This window comes from Podarcis pityusensis (assembly GCF_964106645.2).
Source record: "Podarcis pityusensis genome assembly, chromosome: 11".
NCBI classification, from domain to species: domain Eukaryota; kingdom Metazoa; phylum Chordata; class Lepidosauria; order Squamata; family Lacertidae; genus Podarcis; species Podarcis pityusensis.
The window spans coordinates 48,717,358-48,738,733 of NC_138036.1; the positions used below are offsets into that span (position 1 = coordinate 48,717,358).

The window sequence follows — 21,376 nt, forward strand, 5'->3', positions numbered from 1 at the left end:
TTTCCCATTCTTCATCTAAAATCTGTTCCTGAATTTCTAACTTCCAATATTCTTTCAAACTTTCCTTTGGTGATTTCCTTGGGGGGCGTTGTTTCACACAGGGTGCCCCTGACATTTAAGACCCCAGGATCCATCGCTGCTCTGGTCCCATCTAATTCTCTCCAATTCCATTTCACTCAAATCCCTTTCTAGAACTCCGCAGCCTGTAGCACAGATTCGTGTCTGGCGTGTCAGGTTTTAACCACGGCACCTCTTAAAAACATTTATTTTAGCGAAGAGTCAACTTAAACATTTCTTCGCCCGCAGCAGCAGCAAATTACACGCTCCTGTTTGTTGACAGCTATGGCAACATTGTTAAGAAATGTAAAGGAGCACTTATCTTGCCACATTCATACGTCCAACTGCTTAACATCAGGCATAACGATTTTCTGAGAATTTGATCAAAGGCGTGGAGTTTTCCACTCTCTGTGACATCCTTTCAGTCTTTGAGGGGGAGAGAGGGGAACCAGCCCAGAATGCATACCGTATAAAATTAAGCCTCGTTTTAATTATCTTGCTGCCTGTTTCCCGGGCTTAATTAACTTTTCTGAGTGCTTTTCTCCACCGTATTGCAGGCTGGATCCATTTTTGCCTTATTCAGCATTTCCTCCTTTCCTGCTTTCGTTCCTAGGACAACGGAAAGCTTTTTACGGCCCTAATTGCTATGCCAAAGACAGAGATATGAGATGTGAAAGACAAGCTGTAACAAAAATTGGGGGAGTGCAGCCGTGCATACTAATGGAAGGACAGGAATTTACGTGTGCTGAGGGGTAATCCCTTCCAGCCTGTAAATGAACTGACTTTAAATATTTAATTATCTTGTTAAGTAAATTCAGATTACGGGACTCAAATCCTAGTCATTACAGGTCATCAGGCTGTTTTAGACGGAGTACAAATTGACTGGTAATAATCTGTGGTGATCAAATAAGTTTAGAATAAAATAACGCCAGGTTTACATACTAGAGCTTTTTATTCCAAATATCCATGCAGATCCGCCTGCGATTTGCAAAGGCAGGAGTTAACATCTAGGCATACAGCTTTGCATATTGGGTTGGGGAATACAGGTCAGAAGCTGGTAAGAGCTGTTAGAAAACAGACGCACAGTTCTGCCCCCTGAATTTCACCTTCTGCTTCGGGTACATAAGCAGTTCTTCCACTTTAGCTACCTGATAAGTACGTAGATCAGCTAGTCAAGCCATTATTATTTTTTCATTTTGATATTGAACTGGTGCCGTATTACGGCCAGATCTCTTCCAGTGAAGCAAAGCACTGCTCTAAAGTCCACTTCCGATGTCACACAGAGCCACATTTTGCTCACACAGATGTTCCCAGCATCTCCATTTGCACCAGGAATGTGACATATGAGAAAAAGCTTATGAATCTCAGTCCACGCAGTTTCAAGAGTCTGGTCTGAGGACTGCCAACAACACAGGGCCCATGAGTGCATTTGCAAAGTGGAGAAATTATGGTGTGCACCGTACAGATTAACAGGCAGCAGCTAAGCCAAGCACTGCATCCTAGCAACATTTAAACTAATGAACGCCAGAGATGTTTACAGTTGATGTTTTTTAATTGTGTTTTGTGGATGTTTTAGGGAATGATTTTATTTAATGTTGAATATTGTAAGTCGCCTTGACCTACTTTACCAAATTGCGAAGTATACATATTTAAATAAATCAAATAAATAAATTGGCTACAAGAGAATACTTCCCCCAAGTCTAATTTCAGCAGAGTAATGGGTGGCGGAAAAGATTTGGCAGGCATCAGCATCAGCACCTGTGGGCATCTCATCAGTGACCCACAACCTTGACCATGAAACAGCAAGAAAGAGGTGTTTTTTTTCTGCTCCGTACCATATTCCAACATCCAACGTTACAGGCAAAGTGAGAGAAAGAAGGGCATTCCACCCTTACTCCCAACCCTCCATCCAAACTGGATCGCAGGACTGTGCCTACTTTGTAAACACAAATTTCATGTACATTAAATTGTGAACCAACCTGAACAGTGAAATAATCCTGGAAACAAAATGCCGCTTGGCTGAGATCCTATACACCCTTATTCAGGAATACGCCTCACTGAACTCAATAAAGCATTCATTATTTCATTTTATTTTAAAAATTCTTTTTTTTTAAGCGTTTATTAATTTTCCAATAAGAACATCCAATTAACATATCAAATCAAATCCAATAAAAATAAAAAAATAAAATAAAGTCCAATTGTCTTCCAAATTGTAATCTCTTTTTTTTTTTTTTACTTCCCACGGTCTGAATTCATTCACACCAATAATATTCTTGCAAATATTAGAATTTTACACAAGATTCTTCCAAATCTTAGGACTTCCCTCCTCCCCTCTATGGGTTCTTTAAGTAACTTTTTCCACTGCTTATTTTAAGTCCATCTTGTTTACAGTTCTCCATTATATCCAACATCTTTGTGTCATTGCAAGCGTTACAGTGGTACCTCTGGTTACGAACTTAATTTGTTCCGGAGGTCCGTTTGTAACCCAAAACCATTCTTAACATGAGGTGCGCTTTTGCTAATGGCGCCTCCTGTTGCTACCGCGCCACTGGCGCGCGTCTTCCACTCACATCCTGGGGCAAAGTTCACAACCGGGAGCAACTACTTCCAGGTTAGCGGAGCTCGTAACCCGAAGCGTGCCTAACTAGAGATACCACTTTATTTAAAGCCTGCCAAAGAGTTCAAGTGTTTTCAGTGGTCTTTTAAAGACAATCTATATTTGTCCCATTCTCTGCTGAAGTTTTGATCTGCCTGATTTCTGATTTCCCGGGTCAGACTTCCCATCTCTGCAAAATCCAAAAATTTCATCTGCTGGTCTGCCCTCGTAGGTCTCTTGTCATCTTTCCAGCTATGGGCTAGCAGCATCCTTGCAGCTGTTGTAACGTATATAAACAGTCTCTTCAGATCCTTCAGTTTCTCTGCGCCTAGAATTCCTAACAAAAAGGCTTCTGTTTTTTATTATTATTTTAAAATAATATTTATTAAAATTTTCCAATCAAACCAAATTATATATTCCAAATTATACAAATTATCCAATAATCAAACAAATGCCAATGTTATGCCTAATTATAAATTATTACTATTTTTTAGCTTCCCATGCTTCGAGATCGGAGAGAATCCTAATCATCTCATATTTCTACTGCATTTCAAAATATTACAATAATTAATCCTTCATTATTTTCAACAGCCTCTGCATTCATTCTGCAAGTGAGTTTAAGTCAAAATAAAATGTTTCTGTGTGGATTTTGTCTTTACTCTTCTTCTTTATAGTCCAAATATGTAGTCCAAGATTCCCCTCTGTAAATTCACATCCTCTCTTCACAAACTGGTGTTTCCGCCAAATCAGTCCAGGAGCCTTCCACTGCAGGTAGCTGCCATATCGACACACAGTACAGATAAAATCAAATCATGGCATCTGCCCAATGTTGTTCCTTAACCAGCTGCTATTCAAACATTAGCTTTTCCCGGGGAGGGGGGTTACCAAGTAAACTGGAAGTACAAGTATCGGCTTCTGGTTTTTTAACAAAGGTTATTTTAAACATTTTTTTTTTCAATTCATTATATATCATTTCCCAGAATTCCTTTACCACTTTACAACTCCACCACATATGGTAAAAGGTTCCCCTCCTTTTCCTTACATTTCCAACAGACATTTGAACTTGTCCTATACATTTTTGCTAATTTACTAGGGGTTAAATACCAGCGATACATCATTTTCATATAATTTCCTTTCAGTGTGTGACATGCTGTAATTTCAAATCCTCTCTCCATAGTTTTTCCCATGCTGCAAACTGTATATTGTACCCAAAATCTCTTGCTCATTGAATCATAACCGATTTAACGTCTTCATCTTTGGCAAACCATTCCAACAATCATTTATACATTTTAGAAAGTCGTTTCTGTTATATTCTGAGTTGAATAGGATCCAAAATGCAGCAATCTGATTGGTCTTAGAACATTAGGATCCAAAATGCAGCAGTCTGATTGGTCCTAGAACAATAGGATTCAGAATGCAGCAGTCTGATTGGTCCTAGAACAATGCAGCAGTATGATTGGTCCGCAGAAGCCACCCAATCCAGCTCCAAGTGGAAGTAAATCCGCAACCTGATTGGCCTACAGGAGAATCCCGGAATTAGCCAATCACGTGTGGCCCATTGTGTAAATAATGTATATAAAGCAGATATTTGGGGGGAACATTCATTCCTCCTCACCACTATGAGCTGAATAAAGAGCATGAAATCCACTCTCGACTCCGAGTATATTTCAGTTTCGCATTATTTTGTAACAGCCAGCAGGTTTTGCAAAAGAGCCCTTGCAGCTTACCCATCTCTTCAGTGGGGAGGTGAGGCACCAAAACCACAACCCACAACATGCAGCTCAGGAGAAGGCACATTTCCCAGCAGACCGTGCGGCCGAAAGTGAAGTAGGAACCCTCGTCGGCTACCTTCTACAGCCAGAATGTGTAGGGACGCTTCTCGACACGCAGCCTTCCAAATTTCAGCTTGAAAGCTCATTGAACTGAAAGCAGCTCCAGCAGTAACCGAGGCTTGGAGGTGGGGAGGCATCCCTCGTCCAACTTGCGCCCTTAAAATTTTTGCATCTGGGGCAAGTACCCTCAGGGCTGTCTTAAGTATATCCGGCACCGGTTTCCCAGAGTTGCCGGCCTTTTTACAGCACTGATGGCAGCTTTGCGGGGCTGGAGGGGGCGGGCAGCGACTGGAGGGCAGCTCCTCTGGCAGGGAAAAGGCGGAGGCTCCAGGCGCGGCGCTGCTTCAGTTAGGCGGGCGAGGGCAGTGAGCTGATGCTGGGAGGTGCCATGTCCAGCCTCTGCCTCTTCCCTGGTGCCCTCCAGAACTTGGCTCCCTGGCACCCCGCGCCACTTGCCTCTATGGACAAGACGGCCCTCAGTACCCTGGTGGCCACCTGTATGCTACACCACTGGGAAAGTGACAAGGCAAAAAAAATCGCTTGAAAGTGTAGACCATGCCTGGAAATCACGGAGGAATTATTTTGTATGGACAAGCCCTTGCAGTAACATCCACTTGTTGAATTGTATTCATTGTTTGCCAACAGTCTTCTAGGCACTGCATGCACAATAGTAGTTGAGCTATATTTTGCTCAGGGGGCCCACTGTCTTTGTTGGACGGGCAATGGAGGAATGGAAAAATGAGGTCAGGAACCCAATCTGAAACAATAAAAAGGGATCTCTTGAAGCCAGGTGACAACGATTCAGCCAAGGAAACGACCTCCGCAGTCCAAAAGCGTTCGGATTTCATCACATTTTGAAGTTTTAATGTTGCGGCTGCTTTTGCTTTTCGGTGTCTGTTGGCTTTTGACAATGTCCAGATCAAATTTCATTTGAGCTCTAAATCACGCCGTCTAGCGCTACATTTCCTTGTAAATCGTGGCTAGCCTGCCTCTGTGATTCAGATAAAAAAGTAAAAGCGCCCACAGAGAGGGAATCCATTTGTCTCGCAGAAATCCGCAAAGCCCCCCTCCTTCCTTTTCTTGATTGCAAGACAACACTAAATTAGCGTCTTGGTCTTTGCACATCAATTAGACAAGGCATCGACATCACACAGCCGAGTGTGTTACAGTGGAGTTAAAAGGCAGCGGCTTTTGTGTTTTCCTACAGTGACCTCTGTCTGAAATCCCACTAACATCTGGTTATTTACAATTCAGTCTGCTTGGAATCGTCCTGTTGGCTGCCAAAGCACTCTCTCAGCATCACAGAACCAATTAAGGGCACCATAAATAAGAGCAGCCCAGAACAGAGGGGAAGGATGTTGCCTTATTCGTTGGATTTGTCCAGCAGCATTCGATTTGCTCAAAGTGAACATTAACAGCGCTAGTGTCTAATTGTGTTCAGCTGCCTGGAAACAATTCCCTCCCATTGCCAAATCTTTGAGCTGGTCTTTCAATAAAAAAGAAAGAAACGTGGGGTGGAGAAATATGGCGCTTGGGTGGTTGGGTAGCATCCTGCAGGTTTGGGAAGGGTATTCCCTGAGCGAGGAAATCTTGCAACACGGTGCCCTCCTAATAACCAAGAATAAGCAGGAGTCAGGTCAACTTCAGTGATTGTATGTACAGTGGTACCTCAGGTTACATACGCTTCAGCTTACATATGCTTCAGGTTACAGACTCTGCTAACCCAGAAATAGTGCTTCAGGTTAAGAACTTTGCTTCAGGATGAGAACAGAAATCGCGCAGCGGCGGCACGGCAGCAGTGGGAGGCCCCATTAGCTGAAGTGGTGCTTTAGGTTAAGAATAGTTTTAGGTTAAGAACGGACCTCTGGAACGAATTAAGTACAGTGGTACCTCGGGTTACACATGCTTCAGGTTACAGATGCTTCAGGTTACAGACTCCACTAACCCAGAAATAGTGCTTCAGGTTAAGAACTTTGCTTCAGGATAAGGACAGAAATTGTGCTCCGGTGGCACGCCGGCAGCAGGAGGCCCCATTAGCTAAAGTGGTGCTTCAGGTTAAAAACAGTTTCAGGTTAAGAACAGACCTCCGGAACGAATTAAGTACTTAACCTGAGGTACCACTGTACTTAACCTGAGGTACCACTGTATCTTAAAAAACAAATCAGTGGCTCAGCAAAGCATCTAGGACTTGCTAGACAGGCAAGGCTACGTGTCCAACTCATTTCCACTCAACTGCAGAGGGAATCGTCCCCAATGAGACATGGAGTTTTCCCAGACCCTCTGAGTGTCCCTATTTTCCAGGGACAGTTTCAGATTCACAAAAACCACCCAGGTTTCTGATTTGATCATGGAACGGCGTGCTTTTCCTTAGGACGTCTCAATTTTCATCAGAGAAATGATGGAGGGTATGGAGTTATCTGACCCATGAGCCATCTAAAGGCAGCCCTGTGTATGGAGGTTTTTTAATGTTTAATGTTTTATTATGTTTTTATATTTGTTGGAAGCTGCCCAGAGTAGCTGGGGCAGCCCAGTAAGATGGGAGGGGTAGAAGAAGAAGAAGAAGAAGAAGAAGAAGAAGAAGAAGAAGAGGAAGAAGAAGAAGAAGAAGAAGAAATTTTCATTGGAGAAATGTTGGAGGGTATGAGTTGCTATCATAAACCAGACATGTGTTTTTTTTAAGGGACAGGCCATACACACTAAAGGTCACTTTCTATAGCTTCCCCTGTTCCCTTGGGTGGTACTGTATATGGCCACTAATGGGCAATTGTTGCTACGTCCTCCATCAACGCAGGGCTGTGAAGAGTCTCCATACACTACATCAACACATCTGAACCCCAACCCAACCCTGTCTGTGTCTTTGAGTACACAAGGCTGCTGATTCATGGAGTTGTTTTGATTCCTAACATATTGGGAGCAAGTCTTGCCCAGATCGGAAAACGATGGTGGAAATCATTTTGTTCAGCAATGAATGCTGTTAGATCTCATTTGGATTAAAATAATAATAATAATCCTCTCCTGTAGCTCATGAATTTTGTGCGCCTGATGCTCAGAAGCTACCCGGCATCTTTTTCAAGCTGGCTGTAGCTCTTAATAGAAAAAAACCCATTGTGTTCCATTTGTCTAAATGCAAACGCATCATCTGCTGAAGCCACTAAGAGCTTATTGGATATGTTCGGTTGAGTCGAGTCCGCTTCGTTTCGCTTCTGCCCTCATTAGCAGGTTGTCTGGCAGTCAATGGAAATACAATAAAACCTCTGAATTTCAGTAGGCAAGAAAAGGCAGCGCAGAGTTAAAGAGAGCGAGAAAAGTAAATCAACCCGAAAAACACCTTTACATGCTCGACAATTTGCCTCTTTTCTGTTGCTATTACATAGTTATGCCCTATTCACTGGAAGTCTTTATTGCAGCCTATCATTTTACAGTCGCACGGAGGTGCCATCCGGTTCATAAAAGCTATCGGCAGTTGTCGCTGCTTTCTGTTTTCTGCATTCGTTTCCTGTCGTGTGAGGCATGAGGACATTTGAAGCTATAGCCAAAGCTAAACGTTAGCGGTGAAAATTGCGTGCTATCCTGCCAACACTTATTATAACTCCTCCAAAATACAATGGAAAGATCTCTAACTGTGCTTTCCAAAGCTGGTTTTTATCACTGAGACCCCTATAGTGTATGATTAGAATAAACCACATAGATTTACACCATCCTCCTTGTACTTAAAAATACCGGTAATGCATTTTCTGTTGCAGGTACACAGTCGGAATCTTTTTAATATACTGGATTTTTTAAATTGTGCAGTGAATGTTAGAAAAGGAGAGGGGACTATAACTTTGTTGAGACAAGGAGGCTGAGTAAGATTGTCTTCCGTAAACACAGTTTTAACAGTGAGTCTGTAAGTGACTGTGGAGGACAATTCTGGATCCGCATGTCCTTCCACAGTGGGGACATGAGTTTTTGGGAGGGAGTTGGTCACAGTGAGGGTTTGCCAAGCGTGCCTTCCTCTTAGCACATTACTCCCTTTTGTCCTGAGTTTGAGCATCCTCAAAGCCCATGACACCTTTGGTAAAGGCTGTTCTCCAATTGTAGTGCTCACAAGCCAGTGTTTCCCAGGTATTGGTGTTTATACTACTTTTTTTTTTAGATTTGCCTTGAGACAGTCTTTGAACCTCTTTTGTTGACCACCAGCATTACGCGTTCCATTTTTAAGTTCTGAATAGAGTAGTTGCTTTGGAAGACGATCATCAGGCATCCGCACAACATGACCAGTCCAACAAAGTTGATGTTGAAGAATCATTGCTTTGACACTGGTGATCTTTGCTTCTTCCAGTACACTGGCATTAGTTCACCTGTCTTCCCAAGTGATGTGTAAAATTTCAGAGACTCGGTTGATGGAACCTTTTGAGGAATTGGAGGTAACTTTGTTGAGACAAGGAGGTAGACTGAGCACCACTCAGAACGCAGGCACTGGTTGGCCCCCAAAATTGGCGTCTTCCAACGCTGCGCTGGCCGGACTGGTGCCTCCTAGCAGACAACTGCCCCAGCCTCTGCTATGTCAGGAGATGGCACTCAGGCTGCTGCAGTCTTCTGCTAGACCGTGGCAATCCCGCTGAGCCCCCTGATAAGGAATATTGAGGGGGCTGGTGACACCTCTGCCCCCTAGAATTGGCATGCCTGATTCAGATCAAGGGAGAGCTGGCCACTGGATGATCAGCACTCCAACATGCCTTACAATAGTAACACATACAGTAGACCACTGCTTTACTAGCAAAATCTGAGATCAATTGGTTGTAAGTATGGACTCTTTCACTGCAATAATGTACAGACTGAAGCGGTCTATAGTACTAGACCAGGGGTCAGCAAACTTTTTCAGCAGGGGGCCTGTCCACTGTTCCTCAGACCTTGTGGGGGGCCGGACTATATTTTGGAGGGGGGGAATGAACAAATTCCTATGCCCCACAAATAACCCAGAGATGCATTTTAAATAAAAGCACACATTCTACTCATGTAAAAACACCAGGCAGGCCCCACAAATAACCCAGAGATGCATTTAAAATAAAAGGACACATTCTACTCATGTAAAAACACGCTGATTCCTGGACTGTCTGCGGGCCGGATTGAGAAGGCGATTGGGCCAGATCCAGCCCCTGGGCCTTAGTTTGTCATGTACTAGACTTTGGCTCGTTATCGATTTGACTCTAACGATTGATGCGTTGACACTTCAGTTACAAATTGGCCTTTTGTTACCAACAATTGGCGCATTTTGATACGGATTTATGCTAATTTTCAACACATCAGCCAGAACTGTTTTTATTTTGCCGGGTTGGACTTCTTTGGTATTACTGTGCCGTTGCCCCACCTAAGCTGCTTTTTGCATCTTTGGTTCGGGATATGAAATTTGCCTCTCAAATCCAAATTCGTCACAGTTCAAATAAACGGGCTCACCACACAATTTTGCCAAGGCAAATTAAATGTGATACTTGAAGAGAACAGTAGATGGCATAACTACACTGTGATGTTGAGGGAAGCTTTGGCACTGCTTCTTGTTCCCAATAGGAAGAATAATAATCCTGTCACAACTAACCACTTTCAAGTCTGGTTGATTCTCATAGGAGAGAACTGAGCATGGACTTAACTCTCTCATTGAAATCAATAGGAATTTAAACCTGGGCAAGTCTCTGAGAATAAAACCAGGCATAGAGACTACCAATTCAAATACCATACCCTCCAACATTTCTCCAGTGAAAATAAAGGTAAAGCTAAAGGGACCCCTGACAGTTAAGTCCAGTCACGAACGACTCTGGGGTTGTGGCGCTCATCTCACTTTACAGGCCAAGGGAGCCGGCGTTTGTCCACTCCACAGACAGTTTTCTGGGTCATGTGGCCCGCATGACTAAGCCGCTGCTGGCGCAATGGAACACCGACACTAGAGCAGCACACAGAAATGCCGTTTACCTTCCCACCGGAGCAGTACCTATTAATCTACTTGCACTTGCACTTGACATGCTTTCAACCTGCTAGGTTGGCAGGAGCTGGGACCGAGCAACGGAAGCTCACCCCGCTGCAGGGATTCGAACCGCCGACCTTTTAATCGGCAAGCCCAAGGCTCAGTGGTTTAGACCACAGCGCCACTCGCGTCCCAATGAAAATAGGGAAATCCTATTGAATAATAATAATTATAACAATAACAATAATGCCCCACCCATCTAACTGGGTTGCCCCAGCCACGCTGGGCGACTTCCAACGTATATGAAAATGTTATAAAACATTAAGAACTTCCTATACAGATGTCTTCTAAATGGTGTATAGTTACTTACCGGTATCTCCTTGGCTCAGGGGTCACATAACTCCATACCCTCCAACATTTCTCCGATGAAAATAGGGACATCCTAAGGAAAAGCTTGCCAACAAAGGTCCGTATAGTTAAAGCTATGGTTTTCCCATAGTGAGAGTTGGACCATAAAGAAGGCTGATCGTCGAAGAATTGATGCTTTTGAATTATGGTCCTGGAGGAGACTCTTGAGAGTCCCATGGACTGCAAGAAGGTCAAATCTTTCCATTCTGAAGGAAATCAGCCCTGAGTGCTCACTGAAAGGACAGATCCTGAAGCTGAGGCTCCAATACTTTGGCCACCTCATGAGAAGAGAAGACTCCCTGGAAAAGACCCTGATGTTGGGAAAGATGGAGGGCACAAGGAGAAGGGGACGACGGAGGACGAGATGGTTGAACAGTGTTCTCGAAGCTACCAGCATGAGTTTGACCAAACTGTGGGAGGCAGTGGCAGACAGGAGTGCCTGGCATGCTCTGGTCCATGGGGTCACGAAGAGTCTGACACGACTAAACAACTAAACAACAACAAGGAAAAGCGGGACATTGTGGGAGCAAATCGGAAACTGGGACAGCTTCTGTAAATCCGGGACTGTCCCTGGAAAATAGGGATACTTGGAGAGTCTGAAATACTTGGGTGAATAGTCAAGGAGGAAGAAGACAATGTTGGCAGCAGCTGCATAAGTACTGCTACCAACAGCTGCAGCAGGGTAAGGTTTTTCAGCATGTCCAGGACAACAGTACTGGGGGGAGGGGAGGGGGAGGACAAGACTGATGATGGCAGTAGGTCAAAGGCCTACCCAAACCCGATGCTGTCCCTAAAAAATATGTACTACATGTTTGGATTAATGGCCATTTAAATGCCTAATGGTTTATTACTGTTATATTGCCTAAAGATGGTATTGTTTTAAATGGCTATTGTTCTTTTCATAAGCACTGTATCCTACTCCCAACAACACCTTATGTACACAATATAGAGCACGAAACTATTTTCCTTTTTTAAAAAAAGAAAGAAAGAAGAATCTCAGGATTTTACATAAACAAAAGCTGTCCATATATTTAATGCAATTCATTTTTGAAAGTTGAAACAAAATGTTAGCATTTGAGTGGTGAGTTATTATGAATCCATTATATCTTCTTCTTCTTCTTCTTTGGCGATCACTCGTAGCTGAGTAAGATTGTCTTCCATAAACACGGTTTTAACGATGAGTCCGTATGTGACTGTGGAGGCCAATTCTGGAGCCACACGTCCTTCCACAGTGGGGACATAGGTTTCCAGGCAGGAGTTGATCACGGTGTGGATTTACCAAGCATGCCTTCCTCTTAGCACGTTTCTCCCTTGCATCCTGAGTTCAAGCATCTTCAAAGCCCATGACACCTTTGGTAAAGGCTGTTCTCCAACTGGAGCGCTTGCAGGCCAGTGTTTCACAGTTGTCGGTGTTTATACTACATTTTTTAGATTTGCCTTGAGACAGTCTTTAAACCTCTTTTGTTGACGACCAACATTACGCTTTCCATTTTTAAGTTTGCAATAGAGTAGTTGCTTTGGAAGACGATCATCAGGCATCCGCACAACATGACCAGTCCAATGAAGTTAATGTTGAAGAATCATTGCTTCAACACTGGTGATCTTTGCTTCTTCCAGTACACTGATATTAGTTCGCCTGTCTTCCCAAGTGATGTGTGAAATTTTTCGGAGACACCGTTGATAACCTTACTATATGCTTGTGAAACATGGACCACTTATAAACGCCATCCATTATATCATCATTATATTGACAGCACATCCTTCTATCCTTAATTTAAAGCTTATATTAATACATGTTAATGTGGATTCCACCTATTTAAGCATTCTTTGTACATGAGTATGTATTGCTTTCTTGGTATTATTGTTCATTTAATTACCCCAAATTTCAATAGTTCATTCTGTGCCAGCATCAGTGGAAACTCTGGAGCTCCAGGTGTAACTGTGCTCTCTGTGGCATAATGCAAGACTGACAATTCACATGGAAAGAAGAAGAAGAAGAAGAAGAGTTTGGATTTGATATCCCGCCTTTCACTCCCCTTCAGGAGTCTCAAAGCGGCTAACATTCTCCTTTCCCTTCCTCCCCCACAACAAACACTCTGTGAGGTGAGTGGGGCTGAGAGACTTCAAAGAAGTATGAAAGGAGATTAACATGGATAGCCCAATGGCTTTGAGAAGTTTCTACTGCAGCTAGCTACTCAGCAGAAGAGACAAGCCACTTTAAAACCTGGCATGCCTCTTCAGCCAAGTTCTCAAGTGCATAAAACATGTTAAAAACACCTATCATTTCTCCTCTTCTTGTTTCTTGGTGGTCTAGGCTTGCATCTCTTTACAAAATTAGAATTATTTTTGAAAATGCATATTGTGGACAAAGTACAATCAAGTGTGTTAGATAATTGCATTATATTGTGCACAATTCATAATGAATTGGATTCCTTCCTAACTAGAAGCAAATCCATCATTAGCACATTATCAACGACAGGAAACTGTGATCGAGCATAAGCTTTCCATCAGCTAAGACTTAGAGATTGTTATCACAATTCATTATGAATAACTCCATTCACGATCATCAGATGTGTTGATGAATCAGTCATACTATGCAATGCTTTGAGGCTTTTGTATGAGTCACTGCTTACAGAGGTAGTGAGCACACAAACACCCCCCCTCAAAACATGAAAGATTTGTTTCAGAAGGCATATAACTCAGCTGACAACTAGAACTCACCTTTCCTACAGAAGAAACGGGATTATTATTATTATTATTATTATTATTATTATTATTATTATTTTAAAAAGAAATCTTCCCACCACTCTTCCAGATAAATAGAAGATAAAGTTTTGTGTAAGTCATTGGGTATTATTTTTGTCCAATCCTTTGAAAATCCCCTTTATTATTTTCCCTAGGACATATCCATCTCCAAACAGTGCTTGATAAACCGCAGGATGTCATAACCATCAGATTTGATGGATAAATACTCTGCTATATGTCAGCTTCTTTTCAACAGTGTGCAGTTTGTCTAGATAGATTGATACCGGCAGGCTTTTCAAATCACTCCTTCACAGTTTTGACGCAAGACCTTGGCCTCTTGTTGGGTGTTTCTTTGATCCTGCAACTGTTTGGTACGTTTTCTCTTTAAGTATCTCAGTTCCAGCAGAGACATGGATTCTTCCATTTGGTAGAACTTGCAATTTGCCCTCCAAAGTAAACATAAGTCTTTGTCTCTGTGCATCATAGATTGTCAAGCTATGCTTGTGTATTGAAAATATCTGTATTCCACCTTTCTATATATAAAAAATCAAGGCAGCCAACAGCATCAGAACAATCAAAACAATCAATCAATGAATTAATGGACAACAGCAATACATGTATAATATTTGTGCCACCTTTGTTGTGCAAATAACACAACCTTTGTTGTTTTGCTGCCACAGGATAACCTGTCTACCTATCTGGGAGTTAAAGCAGAGCATCGCCTCATATGGATAAGGTCTCAAGGCACATAAAACCAAGCCTTATGAAGAACGGTTGAGGGAGTTGGGGATGTTTTGCCTGGAAAAGATGAGACTGAGAGGAGATAGGATAGGCATCTTCAAATATCCCAAGGGCTGTCACATGGAAGAGGGAGCAAGCTTGTTTTCTCCTGCTCTGGAGGGTAGGACTCGAATCAATGACTTCAAGTTACAAGGAAGTGTTAGGATTCTTTTCCTGTGTTGCAGTCATGGGATTGTTTTTATCACATGACGGTGTAGGTTTTCATTCCACATTGTGGGAAGTGACGGAGACAGGATGTTTGGATTACTGTGTTTCCATGATGTAGGACTTTTGTCCTTTGTTCTCTCTTTCTTTGCTGTCTGATACTGAAGAGGAAGGAGCTGAGTTACAATGCTCCAAGTGTATAAATGTAAATAAACATCGTTTAGCCAAAATCCTGCGCTACTGAGTCTGAACGCTGACTGCCTATACTATGCTGATCCTAAAGTGTGCTGATGCCTCTGAGATATCAGTCGCTGTGATGTTTGGGCTGGAGAAAGATTTTAAATCTTCCGAACGAACTACCAGGAGGGAGAGACATGCCAGTCAGGCATGTGTCTCTGCTGGACTCTTACTCGTGTGTAGGACCTCCTGACAGAAAGGAGATTCCAACTAAATACAGTGGTACCTCGGGTTACATACACTTCAGGTTACATACGCTTCAGGTTACAGACTCTGCTAACCCAGAAATAGTACCTCAGGTTAAGAACTTTGCCTCAGGATAAGAACAGAAATCGTGCTCCGGCAGCGTGGCAGCAGCAGGAGGCCCCATTAGCTAAAGCGGTGCTTCAGGTTAAGAACAGTTTCAGGTTAAGAACGGACCTCCAGAACGAATTAAGTACTTAACCCGAGGTCCCACTGTATTAGGAAAAACTTTCTGACAGGAAGAGCTGTTCAACAGTGGAACAGTCTCCCTCGGGAGGTTGCGGACTCTCCTTCGTTGGAGGTTTTTAAGCAGAGGTTGGATGGCCATCTGTCATGGAAGCTTTGGCTGAGATTTCTGCATTGCAGGGGGTTGCACTTTGAACTAGATGGCCTTCGGGGTCCCTTCCAACTCTACAATTCTATGAAGCTACCACTTTGCTAAAGCTAAGCAGGTCTGGGTCTCATCAGTGCCTGGACTAGAGACATCCTGGGAACCACTTGTGATTAAACATTATAGAACATTATATTTAATAACCTTTAGGAGATCAATGTAGATCCAGCCCAGAGTTCTTACAGTGTTAAAAGAGAGCAGGTCTCAGGCTTGTAAAGTACAGTGGTACCTCAGGTTACAAACGCTTCAGGTTACAGACTCCGCTAACCCAGAAGTAGTACCTCGGGTTAAGAACTTTACCTCAGGATGAGAACAGAAATCACGCGGCAGCAGCGGGAGGCCCCATTAGCTAAAGTGGTACCTCAGGTTAAGAATGGTTTCAGGTTAAGAACGGACCTCCGGAACAAATTAAGTTCTTAACCAGAGGTACCACTGTACAATGCTACTAGCTGGACTTATTATATCAAAAGATTGCGAATACTAATAAGCATTTTTTAATGCCGTTTGGTTTATGATACTTTGTGTGCATGGTGTTTTGTTTCATTTAATCTTCATTTGAATCATGTTTGAGACAAAACTGATGAAGGGCTTTAAGTATTGGAACGAAACGAGCAAATAGCAAGGGATGTTTTGTGTGGGAAAGCATTCCACATTGTGGAAACTTCCTAGCCAGCTTAAATGCTCAGAAATGCTACCATCCTCACAGAATAAATGCAATCGAACCTCTGGCTCTTTCAAACTGCGTTGATATTGATCGCTGAAGGTGATGCAGCTTTCCAGTTCCTCAAGGCGTGTGTGTGAGAGGGAGGGAAAGAGAGAGAACAACCAAGAACGCAGACACAGCTGCACACATGATTCATCTTATTGGACAGACATTGTTTTATTGCTGCTGTCTTGTGCTTGTATATTGGCCCCAGAAAAAAACATTTCTCTATACTCTATACCTTCCTTAATGGAAGTTCTCTCTATCTCGACAGTCGTGAAGTCAGGACTAAAAACCATGTCTTTTTACTTCAGGTGTGAGGAACCTGTGGTCCTCTAGATGATGCTAGGCGATGGCTCCTGTGATAGGAATTTTATGGTCTTAGATATATGGTAATATTCATAAGCGTACCAACCAAGCACGTACATAGATCAGCCCAGAAAGACCAACCTGGAACCATTTTGATTCCTAAACTGAGCAAATGTTTTCTCTGCAAGGTCAAAGTGGGAAACCTCCCCATTGTCTCTTTCCTCACAAATCCTGTCTTAAGGGCACATTTAAGAAATGAATAGGGTGTGAGCCTGTGACCTGGCCCAGGAACTAAGTATTTATCATTACAAAAGACTAGTCAGGCTGCCCAGGAAATCCAATCAAGTAACCTGCCAGACAGGAGATAAACAACGACAGGAGAAAAACAACATTCAAATTTCTGTTTTAAGACTGCCTTTTCTGTGATGTAGGTATGATGTATCTGAGGGGTGGTCTTAGGTTACACCCCTTCTGTGATATATGTGCGATGTTTCTGGGGGTGGTCTTGATCTACAGGGTGGCAATTTCAAAAGTCTTTATAAGGCCTTGTGCGCCATTTTTCTGGGTTCCTCCTCTCTCCTGCGGGTGAGGGGAGCACCCTGTTGCAACAGTTCAATAAAGATCAAGCTTACTAGCTGCTTTGCTTCTCAATATTCTCTGGTTGGCCTGTTATTTTCTCCTACCAATAGGGAACCTATGTAAGGACTCTATATAGGCTCTTGGATACCCCATAAGGGAAAAGAGCAATTTTTGTTTACAACACTCCTCTCCTCCCAGACCATGGGGGGGCACAGCAGGTTCCCCATGCCTGCTTTACTTGAAGATACCTTCATGCAAGCTTTGTCGTGAGATATACCAGCCAAGTCAAAACTCAACTCCGCGTCACATAAAGGTTTGTGCAATTTGACAAAAGGCAATGACTTGAAGCATAGTCGCCTCACATTCTGACTCCATGGCTAGGCCCCAAAACAGTTTTCTGCCAGAAGTAAAGGACAAGATGGCATTCCCTCCCTATTCCACATACGGAAGCCAGTCCTCAAGATGGGCTCCTGTCCGCCACATCTAGTCTTGAGGCATTGATGGGTAGGTCTAAGAAAGCCCCTGCTGATCTTCTAGACACCTTCTTCGTGTGCCTCCTCCATGAGAGATCCGGAGATTGGCAACATGAGAGCAGGGCCTTCTCTGCAGTGGCTCCCCGTTTGTGAAATGCTCTCCCCAATGACGTTTGGCTGGCGTCTTCATTAAACACCTTTAGGCACCAGGCGAAAACGTTCCTCTTTAACCAGGCCTTGGCTGATCAACATTCAATGCCCTTTTAAAATGTGTTGTGGGAGGGGGAATTATTGGGCTGTTTTTGTTTTTATTATGTATTTTCTGTTTGTTTGTTTTTAATATGTTGTGAACTGCCCTGAGATCTATGGTTATAGGGTGGTATACAGATTAAATAAAGACAGATTGACTGACTGACCAGGGGCGGAGGAAGAGGGTGCGGTGGGGGCGGGTCACCACTGAGGGGGTGACAAAATGTCGGGCAGCACTCACTGCGGGGCTTGCAGTGTGCCCGAGCCTCGCGTCTCTCCTGGAAGTGACGCGGTGGCTTGGGCATCTGCAGGCTTCATGCTGCCCCACACGGTCTGCCCGCTGCCTCCCCCTCAGCTGTAGGGCAGCTGAGTGGGAGGAGGCAGGCAGACTCCTCGGAGGCCCTACGGAGTGCCCTGCCCCGTCTGGCCCTGCCCCTGGGCGCAGGGCACAAGCGCCGCCCCAGGCACCCAATCGGCTTGCTCCATCGCTGTGACTGACTGACTTTCTTAAACATGGGTCGCAGGTATTCTTCATTTCCCATTGCCCCTGACCACTGGCCATGCTGGCGAGGAATGACGGGAGCTGTAGTCCAACAACATCTAGGGACCCAAGGTTGGGAAAGGTTGGAATTTGGGGGATGGCAAGCAAGGAAGGGCTCCAACTCAGGGCTGCTCTTAAGAAAAAATAGAAAGCAATGAGGAATCCAGTTGTGCATCTCTTGTAGCTTATTGAGTCTGACCTTGAGTTCTGAAAGCTCCTCAAATTCTTTGGTAGGGGTTTTCCCCAGCCCTGTGCCAACCTTTGATACAACATGTACTTTGCTACTCAGCCTTGATCTCACCGAAATCAGCGGATTTAGCAGGGTTCAATGGGAGGCAGGATTTACCAGTGCTTAGAAACTTACCGTATTTTTCGCTCTATAACACGCACCAGACCATAACACACACATAGTTTTTAGAGGAGGAAAACAAGAAAAAAAATATTCTAAACGAAACAGCGGATGTATGATTTTTGTGGTTCACGCTGTGGCCGCAGACTTGTGATCTGACAGTGAGTTTGGAGTAGCCCAATGCAAAAATCCTGAGGATCCATGTGGATCCATGCTTTGTAACCACGGAGGAGAGAAGGAAGGGGAACCATGGATCCTCTGCTCACGACTGCAGCAGATCCCCCCCGCCACCCGCAGGCATTCGCTCCATAACACGCACAGACATTTCCCCTTACTTTCTAGGAGGAAAAAAGTGAGTGTTATGGTGCAAAAAATACGGAAACCCATTTCCAATACCCAGACTCAGTTTACTGCACAGATTTGGCAAACTGTGTTTAGCAATGCCGCTCTGTATAGAAGCGGGTTAATGAGCCATGTTGCAAGAGTACGGCTTTCAAATACTGCTTCGTTTACCAAAGGAATATATGTTTAAATAGCTCGATTTCTTAGCCACCTTAGCGGTATATTAGTATTACTAATACCTAGGTTTTAGTACTAAGTAAATAAGGCTGCCTTCAGACAGGTACACAAGAGGCATGTGACATTGTTCAAATAAGTAACTTATTAACTCATAAAGAAAACTCATTCCTGAACTAGGTTCAGCATAAAAATCGACGTCGAATATCAGCAAACACCTGTGCTGCGGAAGGATATGTCTGGGGACAGATGAGAAGCATTTATTCTTTTTCCAACGGCCATTTAATTTTGTTAAAATGGTTAAGAAGATGCATGATCTACAAGACTTGGATTTGCATTTTAAGCGACGGTCTCGCTCCCGCAAGTCAAGCGATGACCCTCCTCCCCTCAGCGCAACCGAGAGTACTGGTTCGGTATTCATCAGGTATGTTTAAAAGATTCTTTCCAATCGTTCCATGAGTATTTTGACCTAATGGTTTATAATTATGACCTTGCCGATGACACAATGGATTATTATCTACTGCTTCTAAGTGGGTCACTCAGTGTAGCTGATACATTTCTCCTGGGACGTTAATGAAGTTTCAGTTTTGCATCAAGGATCAGGCCCGGCCAAGCTCGGATTCTGTAAAGGCAGACCCCATAATTAAAATGTTTAGGGATAACTGAATAGAGGCAAGCATTTCTGGCACACCCCATTTAATCTACGCAGCAGTTTTAGAGAGTTCGGTCTCAGTTGGATTTACACAAGCTTCATTTTCTTTTTTCTTTTTTCAAAAAAATTTATTAATTTTCCAAAAAAATTTTTAAACGAACAGACATATAAACAAACAAACATAAATCTCCACCGTATTAAATCAAGCTTAGTTACATTGTTAAGTGACTTCCTCGTGTCCCCCTGGTTGAATTTCAATGTATATCATTTTAACGGTTTTCCAAATCCAATATTCTTAAAAAATTAACTTAATCGCTTAACATCTTTCTTTCCAAGTCAACATTAAACATATTGATTCATCACATTACATATTTAAATCCTAAGCCTATCTGGTATTTGCAAGTTTTTCGAATTAGTTTAACTTAACATATTTAACTAAATAGTCTTTAAATTTCATCCATTCTTCCTGGTACTCCTCCTCCTTCTGGTCACGGACTCTTCCAGTCAGGTCAGCTAGCTCCGAAAAGTCCATCATCTTCATCTGCCAATCTTCCACCGTTGGTACTTCTTGTGTTTTCCAATTCTTAGCTAATAAAATTCGAGCAGCAGTTGTGGCATACAAAAATAATTTAACATCTTTCTCGGGCAATTCCAGACCTGTTATTCCAAGAAGAAAGGCCTCTGGTTTCTTAATAAATGTATATTTCAACTTTTTTCAATTCATTATAAATCTTCTCTCAGAGGTCTTTCACTTTGGGGCAGGTCCACCACATATGATAGAAAGTACCTTCTTTTTCTTTACATTTCCCACACAAGCTTCATTTTCACTCCCATAGTAGATATGATGGAAATAGGAGTGCATGGAGATTCTGTCGTTTTCTGGATGTTCTAACACGGCGCTTTAAATATATAAATAGTATGCATTTATATGTGCATTCTGGTTTCTTTTTTTTTTAAATGTATAATGTACATTTGCATTGCCATATTTCAAAAAGTGAAAATCTGGACACAAAAGTTGTTGAACTTTTTGAGTAGTTGAGGTTTTTTTTTATTAAATTCACCCGAATTGACATTCCCAACGTGGGTGGCCATATGTCTGGATTTTCCCGGACATTTAACCATTTTTCTCCCAGACACTGTTTGCGAAGGCCGAATTCCAGCTATGTCCGAGACGTATGGCAAGCCTAAGCAATGCAACCATGGAACCGAACTGAGTAAAAAACATTAAAATGACAGTACAGTGGTACCTCGGGTTAAGTACTTAATTTGTTCCGGAGGTCCGTTCTTAACCTGAAACTGTTTTTAACCTGAAGCACCACTTTAGCTAATGGAGCCTACCGCTACCACCACGCCGCCGGAGCATGATTTCTGTTCTCATCCTGAAGCAAAGTTCTTACCCCGAGGTATTATTTCTGGGTTAGTGGACTATGTAACCTGAAGCGTATGTAGCCTGAAGCGTATGTAACCCGAGGTACCACTGTAGTGGATTGGAAATAGGCAAATTATCCCATCTCTAGAGCTAATGTGGTCTAGCTCCCCAACCCACAGTACTGCCATAGCACACAAAAGGTGAGATGTAGACCGAAATAATTTTTGATTTGGATATCCCAGGT

The 21,376-nt window shown here is 43.0% G+C and overlaps 1 protein-coding gene and 1 long non-coding RNA gene across 2 annotated transcripts in view; one reads left to right on the forward strand and one right to left on the reverse strand.

Annotated features, from left to right (window-relative positions):
- LOC308458547 overlaps positions 1 to 21,376 on the reverse strand; it is a 251,511-nt gene that overhangs the window by 209,235 nt on the left and 20,900 nt on the right. The gene's annotated exons all lie outside the window — the stretch shown is intronic.
- The window catches only part of GRAMD2B (GRAM domain containing 2B), a 53,310-nt gene continuing 51,266 nt past the window's right edge, over positions 19,333 to 21,376 (forward strand). The window contains exon 1 of the mRNA XM_080972908.1: positions 19,333 to 19,535. Within this exon, the coding sequence (XP_080829034.1) occupies positions 19,408 to 19,535 (128 nt within the window). The 5' untranslated portion in view covers positions 19,333 to 19,407. The remainder of the gene's footprint in view (positions 19,536 to 21,376) is intronic.